Source organism: Dendrobium catenatum, unplaced genomic scaffold (genome assembly GCF_001605985.2).
Source record: "Dendrobium catenatum unplaced genomic scaffold, ASM160598v2 fragScaff_scaffold_974, whole genome shotgun sequence".
Classification (NCBI taxonomy): Eukaryota; Viridiplantae; Streptophyta; class Magnoliopsida; order Asparagales; family Orchidaceae; genus Dendrobium; species Dendrobium catenatum.
In genome coordinates, this window is record NW_021319436.1 from 1,754,632 (window position 1) to 1,765,451 (window position 10,820).

Here is a 10,820-nt window from a genome sequence, read left to right on the forward strand (position 1 = left end):
AAATTAATTTTTGAAGTTTTCAACTAGCTTTTGCCTCGAGATTCGTGCCCGATCAAGATAATTTTTGCATGACGTATCAATAATAACTAATAAAGAAGAAATAAAATATTAGTAAAACATGATTTTCTAGGGTTTTAGTATGTACTTGCTTCAAAGTTATTACTTACACAATTGTGAATCCATGTTCGCATACAATTTTAGATGCATCACAAAATGTTTGTCATAAGAAATCCACTTGCACTTAATTTTCACATTTCATCGGTATTCATACATGAAATCTTTTAAGAAAGCTAAAACAATTAAAAAGATCATGTGTCAAGTAAAATCTACTCTACAATTAGAAATCTTATTTATAGCAGTTTTGATTTAAATCAATTGCTCTTACAAAATTATTCTCAAATCATGTAGATATAAAAGTACGAGGAAAGAAATCACCGAAATAAAATCTCCTCATATTGGTACAAGGAGATTATTTTCTTTGAAAATTTATAGGTAACATTTGCTCAACCCTTGACGGATTTAGCATCTAATCACACAAAACTGAAAAAAACTGAAAATTTTAGTAAGATGAAAAATATTATTATTAATGCCTCAGATGTCTATATATATAATTACAAAATAATCTTTAAAGAAATCAATAGTCCAGATATGGTAAAACTCGGTCGTGGATTAAGATGTAGGCAGACTCAGAAGTGGGTTTCAGGCGGTCAATCCATGAGTTGTGCACTAAAGTTGCCTGCCAGATGAAAATCTCGCATGTGATGAGGATCTAGATGTGAAGGAATTGTGTGCCGCTTGGCTAATGATGGGATTCATGAACAAGTCGCATGAAGATAGGCATGCGAGTGGCAATCGGATCACATTTGAAAAGCTATTACAGGAACAAACCAGCTGGAAGAAGAACTGAACAAAAACAACAATCCCATGGTTGAACAAGCTAAACCGAGAACACTATTAATAGGCCAACTTAAAGGGCCAAATACATTTGTCAGAGAGCCAATGCACGACCCATGGAAGTCCAAAATTCCAAACCAATGGCTGAATAGACCAGAAAGAAATTATCCAGAGATAAAGAGAATTGAATTGTCTAAAGGAAACCGATACATACATTAGAGAAATCATCATCATATGCATGCTTACGTAAATGACTTAAAAATTGAAAACATAAACTACTAAATAGAAAATTGCAGAATAAAATAACTAAAATGAAAGCAGTGTTTAGATTGCTTATTTACTCGTCTCAATACAAAAGATTTATTTCCAATGAATACTGACTTGGATCTCCATCATAACTGCTTTCATATAGATTCATAATGAGTTTTACACTAAGAAGAGTTAAGCATAAGGGCTAGCCATCATGCAACTGTATGTGTCAACTGGTTTATTTAATGTCTTTTCAATATCAAATGACTTTTATTTAATCTTTTTTCATTTGGTTTGTCTTTTTCATTACAGTGTCAGTGTATTTGGAGTTTCTGCTGAATCTATGCAATGTTCCCATGACAGTAGAGGTAACAGTGTGCCAACTATTTTGCTCTCCATGCAAAGACACCTGTATTCACAAGGTGGCCTTAAGGTAGTTCCGCCTATCTCTTTATATCTGCTGAATGTTGGAGATGTTATTTCTTAGAATATGCATGTAATAAACTATGACTGGTGTTTTTCTAGGCAGAAGGGGTCTTCAGAATTAATGCAGAGAATGGGCAAGAAATGTTTGTCAGAGAGCAACTAAACAAGGGTGTTGTTCCACATGGCATTGATGTGCACTGTCTAGCTGGTCTGATTAAGGTATAGTAAGTATTTCGTAACGTGTTAAACGTATTGAAATTTCGCATTGACTTGAATCTTATATTTTACATCAAATAGAAGGATTGATTTGTTTTTAGGATCTTGTTAACCTTGTTCAAAACATAAATCCTACTTGAAATATTGAATACCTGAATCATGATTAATTCTTTGGCGTTTTCACTATCAGCATAACCCTTTGATGTTTTGTGACATCATAGGTTGTTTGATCAGAAGGTAGCAGGTTTCATGATTTATTGTGCCTTCATGACCTGATACTTTTGTTTACGTTTTTGCAAATTAGCAAGTACCGTCTTCCTCCTAAGCTGATGACCTACCCAGCTGAAACAATTCTTTAAATTTTAAGTCCACCTGACGTAATCATGGTCTTGGTATGTTGTCTTTCAGTCTTTCTATGACTTTCTAAAGTAACAGTCGTTATGCTTTAGCACTTCTAGAGGCTGTACTGTTGTTAAACTTGAACACATTATATTGGATCAGAAAATTGTATATAAAAACTGTGAAGCGTGGGCTACAAACTTGACAAATCAACCTACAAGCATAAAAGTCTACTAAAGACGAGGAAACAAAACATTTCACATTAACACTACAACAACAATGTATCATGAAGACATGAACAAATAAAATGGTTTAACCAATTTCTCTATGCATATGTATTAAGCTCTACTTTATTGTCAGCAAGTTGGGAAGCTATATGAAGAATATCTAGAAAATGAAGAGATTCTTACTTTAAATCATTTATTAGAGAAAAATAAAATTTGTTAAAGCAAGGAAAGGCAGCTGAAGTGTAGAATCTTCGGGTTATCTACATAACGAATTGATAACAATATTTATTTTGTCCGATTTATATTCAATAGTGAAATAAAATCCTAAAAGCTTGTGAAGATTGTATTGTTGATCAGGGGTTTGAATAACTTGAGTTTATAGTTCACGTAAACTTTTTTGATCAGTATGGATTATAAATTTATTGTTTAATAAATATTCATGCCATTTAGAAATAGCTTCAGTAATAGCATATAACTCATTTAGATAAATGGGAGATGTAGATAGCTTACTATTTAATTTTTTACTTGAAAAGGATATGGGATGATTATTCTGTAATAAACTGTGCCAATGCCAACATTTGAAGTATCAATTTCAATAATTTTTTTTTTTTTTGGTAAAATCTGGTAAGGCTAAGAGTGGAGCAGTTGTCATCGCGAGTTTGAGATTGTGAAAATAAGTGGAAGTTGCGGCGTCCCATTTAAAGGAATCTTTCTTGAGAAGATTGGTTAAAGGAGAATCAATGCAACTATAATTTGATATAAACCGTCTATAATATCTTGCTAATCCTAAAAAAGATTGTAGTTGGAGTAGGGAAGAAGGAACTGTCCAAGTGGACAGGACCTTAATTTTATTTGGATCAGGTTGAACAGAATTAAAGGAGACAATGGACAAAAATGACATTTGTTTAGTTTGAGAAATAAGTGATTTGTTTGTAAACATTAAAAAACCAATTGATGATGGTCAAAATAAAGATCTGTAAGGTTGTATATAAGAATGTCTTAAAAATAGATGATAACAAATTTGCGGAGATACGAATGAAAGATTTGATTCATTAAGGCTTGAAAGGTAGAAGTGCCATTTTTTAAGCTTCTTGTCATCCAAGAAGGAAAGACACCTTTAGAGTAGGTGTATACTACAAGAGAAGAAGAGGGGAAAGCAATAAACCATACTTTTTCATTCCATAACCCTTTCCTTATGATAGAGATTTATTTATGCTAATTAGATAGACCAAGTTTATAATATTGAACTGGTCTATCAAAATCAAAAAACTAAAAATAGAATAAAAGAAATTAACTAGTGATTAATACATATGCATAGACCAATAGGTTAAACCATTTTATTTGTTTACAATATATTGTTGTTTTAGTGTCAATATGAAATGTTTTGTTTCCTTCTTCTTCTTTGATAAGCTTTTATGCTTGTAGGTTGATATGTCATGTTTGACAATTTGAATGTACGATTTTCAGATCCATTATAATGTTGATGTTAACAACCGTTCATTCCAATGTTTTCTATCTACTCATTTCTCTTAAAACTTATTACATAGTTTTAATAATCTTTTGTCACATGTGTATTTTCTTAGTTGTATATATTAATGATATCCAAACTATTGAAGGCCTTTAATTCATGCAGATTATTCTTAATGATATATACGTCATATTATTATGATTGATGAAATTATGGTAGATGATTTTTTTTGTTATAACTTATTATCCATTTTTTAAATACCATTTTGATGTTAGATACCTTCTAATGTTCTGTTTAGTTATAATCAATTTTGGTCTGACTCATTATAATCTTTACTTGATTATCTTGCTCATTTGCGCTTCAAAATTTGTGACTAAAAGGTTAGTCTATGTTAGAGTTTGTGACTCGAATTCTACTGTGGGCTTGGGCTAAGAAGCTTGCAGTGTGACATTTGTTGTACAACTTAAATTATTAGAAAATATTTGAGGGATCTGTGGTGATAGCAGAGGGATTAGGCTATTACCCAAGTGGGATGCACGGGCAGTAACCTCTACGGTATGGAACCTTATTATTTTTTTTGCTGGTGCAAAAAATAAGAAATTATTCTAAATATTAAAAAAAATAATTCATAGTCCAAAAATGTCATTAATCATTTTATTATTGTATAATAATTAATAAAAAATATTAATATTAAGTGTTTTAATTATATGTATTTTATATTAACAAAGTATAATATAAAAATATTGTCTTCAAGAAAATATTGTGTTTATGATATGTCATGTCCTTTTTTAGTTATGTCATGTTGTTGTGTCAATGTCACATCGTGTTTATATTTTTTTGTTTGTGTTTTTGCTTCATAGGCATCTTTTTATCTGACTTATGAGAGCGTCTTGGCTAGATTCAAGTTTAATCAGATTGAGCTGAGAGTAATTGATGCATTGAAATCAAGTTTGTGGTTCTCCTCTATGGGATAACTTATTTTCAAATATGTTTTAGCTAGAATTAATGAAATTTCTTTTTTTTTTTTAAATGCACCAAGTCACATAAAGTGTCTCAAATTGTCTTCAAGAAGATTTTGTTTGAACTACCGAAACCAGCTACATGCTCCTAATGTCAAAGCTAGCCCTTTTATTCAATTCTTTATGAAAAAATGAATAATGAATCAAATCTTTTCAAGTAGGATTTGAACTTTTAACTTGTTAATAGCTATATTGTTGTAGCTTATAAGTATGACAATTGTGACGTCTCAATGAGATATTGAATGATAGCCCATAGATATTAATTCCATTCTTAAAGGACTCAGTAATAGTTTAAGTGCAACAGGGTTTGAAGTTTCCAACACAATCTCGAATTGTCTCTATCTTGAATCAGATTCAAGATTTGGACTATGAATTGTTATTTTCTTTGATGCAGTTAGCTTTATTTCCTGATTGTCTTAACACTAACAACTGATGGTCCAACCTTCTAAATAAAAGAGGGCGGGCTTATGACTTCATGGTAGAAGGTGTGCCAAATTTCCAAAAATTTGTATTCAAAAGAGGGTTCTTGTTTTGAGCATCTGAAGCAGTCTTAGTTAGATCTGTTGTGTGGGTATAAATAGAATGCGAGGCAGTGTGGGGGTTATTTATGTAATCACTCCATACTTGAAGAGAGTACTTGGGCATGCTAAATTTAAAATAATTGAGACCTAACAGCAGTTAACAATTCTTCTTTTCAAATGAATACCTTAAATTTCCCAAAATTTTGAATTATAAAACAAAACACACAAAATTGTATTATTTGATGTGTTTGGTTTGCACAAACATGAAATGAGACACTCTATATGTCGGATGATGTAGAATTCCTTATTTTTAATTTGTCACCCTTCCTTCTTAGAGATAGTTTGGAAATTCTTTCAGGTGTTTTTCTCCCTAAATAAAAAAGAAAAATATATATGAAAAGCAAGCAGTATGACATCCTGCATAATTCCTGGTACTTCTCATTAGTTGTTACGTTTGGTAGCCTAAAATTGAATCGGCTTCTCCATAAGGCCTCATGTCCAAAGCTTGATTTTAGAGTCATCCTTTGAAGGAAATTCTCCCCATGCCTCTCTTTTGGGACATGCCATGTTCCCTTCTCCATTTCCTAGTCAAGAGTGAGTCACATTTTTGTTTGGATCATGGTGTCACGAATGAATTTTATAACTATCCATAGCAGGTCAATACCCTACCTAAAGCAATCATCATATCGATCCATAATCCCTATTGTAGGAAATTCATAACTTCGAAATAGAACATGGAACTTTCACTTGATATTACTGTTCTGCGGATTGGTTTAGGCCTGATCTAGGCTTTTATGATACACGTTGTTATGCACGAACCCTAAGACGAAAAAGAGTAAGACTTAGTAATTCTTAAATAAGCATTTTGTTTATTTTAAATTTTGGGCATTCCATATGATTTACTAATTATTTTTCATGCATCTTGAAAAAAAATAAACTGCAATTTGTTCCCTTTTTTTATTTTAATATGTAATGCGTTGTATTTGCTCTCTCCCTATCTGTGTTTGTCTATATATATATTTATATCCAATCACAAGTATAACATTTATAGCTAAATATATAGATGTATATAATATATCTGAGACATTTTCTCATCCTAGGTTGAGATGGTTGTTTTCCTACATTTGTCTTTGTGTACATTTTGTGTTATACAATTGGCAAGATCAATAAAACACAATTTATTTTCATTTATGAAAATAATATTTCTTATATGCTGATTTTTATCATTTTCATAGTAATTTGATCAATAAAACACAATTTATTTTCATTTATGAAAATAGTATTTCTTATAGGCTGATTTTTATAAATTTTCATAGTAATTTTAACTATTCATTCAGCTTATGAAAAGAAGAATGAGTGGATAACATATAGATTACCACTAAAAAGTAATTTTATCATTTGTTTTACGAATTAAAATTATCAAATATCCTTTGAATGTTATCAATATGCCATGTATTTAATTCTAGGCTATTTCAAAGATCCCAGACAATGAAAATCACAACTATCTTCTTATGCAATCTAAACCATACATTGAGAAAATTTTGATGTGTTTAATACACATGGTTGACGTTCAAATGGCCTTAAAAGTTTCAAAATTGTGTATTCCTCCAATTTTAATGATGTTCAAAGAATTGATAGTTTTGATCTTACATTTGAAAGTCATATACTTAAAATCTAAATGGAAGAATGGTCTTTTTCCCAAGATGACAAAAATCATCTTCTCTCTCTCTCTCTCTCTCTCTCTCTCTCTCTCTCTCCCCCCGAAGACACTGATTTAATAGCATCTAACTCCACCGAGAACCAATCCCTTCTCTCTCTCACAGCCGCAGGTTCTCACAGAATTTCCTCGCTGCCTCCAGTACTCATCCGCCTCCTACCATTTATGCTGATGCCGATCCAAAAAATCTGTTCTCATCTGATCCCAATTCTCTGCTCCTACAGCCGTTCCTTCACAGTCAAACTCGCAAATGCAGCCTCTCAACTCTTCCTCTATTCGAATGCATGCGTGAAAACCAACCGAAATAAAGGCCCCACATAATAATAACTGCTACTCTACCTTCTTCACAGCCAATGAATGCATCTATTCGGAGGTGGGGAAAATTTTAATTAAATTGAACTTATTAGTTATTTAGTTAGTATAAATGCTAAGCTTTACATAACAGTACTTTAACTGCTAATATAAAATATAATTTTCCTGGATTTTAAGATATTAAAGTTATTCTGTTAATAATTATTCTAGAATCAACAGTGTTTGGTAAGAGAGGAAAAGAACTGCTCTGAGAATCATTTGATTGTGCGAGCTAGGCGCTAGTTGATAGCATGTTACGAGATTATATTCTATAATTTATAATAATGATTAAATATTGTTCTCATTGAGAGTCCGTTGAATTCAGTTTAGGAGGTTGAAAATCATATAAACTGGGTAAATCATGAGTTATATGTGGATGGCTTCTGGCTTAAGGTGTAGGACTTCAGCATTTGGGTTCTTGTGCTTTGCTGTCATGACGCTTTAAATTAAGGTTGATAAAAATAATTATTTCACATTTTTTAGTTATAGCTTATGAGAATCTTCTATTAACTTGTATTTTTTAAGATTTAGACTTCGTTTGGGACGGCTTTTTTATTGTTAAAACAGCTTTCTAGTATAAAAATTTTAATTTTTAAACTATAAAGTTGCTTTAAGAAGCAATAAGAAAGCCGTCCCAAATGAAGCCTTAATTTCTCAGTGTTGGACTTAATAGCGCTTTCATTGAATTGTTTAGTACTAACATCGACTAGATGCTCCTCTCATTCTGAAGCAACTGACTGGATTTTTTTTTTTTTCAAACGGTAGGCTTGGTTTAGAGAACTACCCAGTGGAGTTCTTGACTCTCTTACACCAGAACAGGTGATGCATTGCAACACAGAGGAAGATTGCTATCAACTTGTAAAGGTGCTGCCACCCACAGAAGCTGCTTTGCTTGACTGGGCCATTAATTTGATGGCAGATATTGTGGAGCACGAACACTACAATAAGATGAACGCTAGAAATATAGCCTTGGTTTTTGCTCCCAACATGACTCAGGTTGCAGATTTTATGCTGATTTCCTGTAGAAATCTTTTACATTTTCTTAAAATCTTACAAAAATTTATGATCTTCTACTTGACCTTTTCCTAGATGGCTGATCCTTTGACCGCATTGATACATGCGGTTCAAGTTATGAACTTTCTCAAGACACTAATCATAAAAACTCTCCGTGAAAGAACAGAGGCCAAGCAACTGCGTTGCTGTGATTTCTCTAAAGTTGCAGAGAATACCTTCATGGATGTTGATGGAGTAACTTCTAGCTTTGGTGCCTCCAACGTCAACTCTTTTGGCAACTTACTCAGCATAGAAGATGGTTCAGACAGTGATGCCAATGAGAGTTTCAGGAGCTTTGAAAGGAGAAGTGAAGTTGAAGACGCCGAATTCATTTCTATAAGGTGTTCTCCCACTATAAGCGATTTAGATGTTATGAAAAATGGATCTAAGTGCAGAAATGCTAATGGCGATGCAGAAGGTTTATTGAATAGATTTAATCTTAGAAAGCTTTACAGTCATCCCGTGTTCCAGTTGAGTAGATCCAGTAACAAAGGCTGGACAAATTGAAGTTGCTTCTGGTGAAGTAAAAGTAGCTGGGGCATAATAATATTTCAATAGCCCTTAATCGAGTCGAGTTATTACGTCCGGTCACCAGACGTCCGGACATCCAATCCAGATGCGTCGCGTCATCCAAATACATTGGGACCCAATGTATTTTGGTGACGTGGCGCGTCTGGATTGATGTCCGGATGAATCCGGACACCGGACGTAATAATTTGCCCTTAATCGAAGCTGACTTTGTTCTCTGATCAAGCTTATAACCCAATATTTTTGGATTTGTTTTTGGAGCGTATTGTAGATAATTTGCTCTACTTCACGACTGTATTTAGTGAGAGTGTTGAGTATTATAGTAGCTAAAAAAAAGGGGGGAAATTTGATTGTATAGTGTTCATGTTCAAATTTGCTGACGGTTCATTTAGGGCTTATGCGATTATTAGAAGAAAGTCGTGAAATAATTCTGTGTGTCAGATATTGTATTTCTTTGTTCAATGTTTCTTTTTCAAATTATATATCTACCAGTTTATTATATTTTTATGGATGACATATTTTCTTAAACCTTCAATTTTGCTCTACTTATGAGCAGGAGCAGAACCAGCCTTAATTTTTAGGGGAGCAAACTTATAAGTAAATATTAGTGTTGCTTCGAATGTGGCTCGATCATTTACCATAAGAAAATGGGTCAATAACAACAGAAAAAATAGAGACAAAGAAAACGGTCACTAAAGATATTTTTTTAGCTATTAAAATTAACTAAGGCCTCTAAATAATAAGGAAACTTGATATTTAGAGTCTAAGGGGGTAGCACCCCTGGAACAAATTTTTATTATAAGGATATTTTTGGAATTCAAATTAATAGATAAAATAATGAATTTTCTTTACTATTTGTTGTCCGGCGGTGGTCCGGCGGCTGTCGAGGAGGAACTCCTTCCTTCTCTTCTCTTCTTCTCTCTCTTGCTTGGATCCTCTCTTGTGAGAAATGAGGGCTCTATTTATAGATTTTCTAGAGTGGCATGGCCCGTAAATAGGTGTGAGATTAGGGGCGAATAGGGAGTGGTCAAATGGACGGCCGATATTGAATCCTACGATCGTGCACCGTTAATTGGACATTTGAAGGCCTTAGTGATGTCAGAATTCTGTGATCTTGGGCTCGTTGGATTCGTCTCGTCGAGCCCTTCGATTCGAGTATAAGATCGTCAAAATCGGAGTCCGTTTGGTAACTCAAATTGCGGTTTGAACCTTCCAACAGCGCTTTGGATCCATGATTTGGACCCATTTGGGCTCGGATTGGGTTGATCTTGGTGTCGTTGAGTTCGTATTTCCGAGACGCTCAGTTCGACTATAAGCTTGCTGAAATCGGAGTTCGGATGCTCCCGAAATTAAATTTTAAAGTTTCCAACTAGCTTTTTCTCTCGAGATTCGCGTCCGATCAAGATAATTTTTACATGGCGTATCAATAATGTATTTTTAAATTTTGTAAGCCCTCAAAACATCGAGGGTCCGAGCATTTTGTAACACGTAAATCTTATAAAACTTGGACTAATCTCTTATGAGAGACCACTAAAAAATAAATATTGCTCATTTTATTATTATTAAATCAAAATATCAAATGTATTTACGATTGAATTTATATGTGTGGACCTAACGTGATTAATTACTCACTTGGAATACTTTAATGATACAATGATGATAATAAAACAACTTCATTCAAATTGAGAAATTATTCTGTGAGGACTTTGGACGCATAACATCATTCAGAGACCAACCAGAATGCACCAACCACGTCAGCGGTATCAAGCGAAGAGGTGACGTGGCCCATTCTGATTAGTCTCCAGACGGCGT

General features: G+C 33.3%; 1 protein-coding gene across 1 annotated transcript in view; it reads left to right on the forward strand.

Moving 5' to 3' along the window:
* LOC110101937 (rho GTPase-activating protein 5) overlaps positions 1-9,507 on the forward strand; it is a 17,665-nt gene extending 8,158 nt beyond the window's left edge. Inside the window, exons 2-5 of the mRNA XM_020830047.2 lie at positions 1,456-1,576; positions 1,669-1,788; positions 8,193-8,423; positions 8,517-9,507. Of these exons, the coding sequence (XP_020685706.1) occupies positions 1,456-1,576; positions 1,669-1,788; positions 8,193-8,423; positions 8,517-8,987 (943 nt within the window). The 3' untranslated portion in view covers positions 8,988-9,507. The remainder of the gene's footprint in view (positions 1-1,455; positions 1,577-1,668; positions 1,789-8,192; positions 8,424-8,516) is intronic.
* Positions 9,508-10,820: the final 1,313 nt, after the last annotated feature.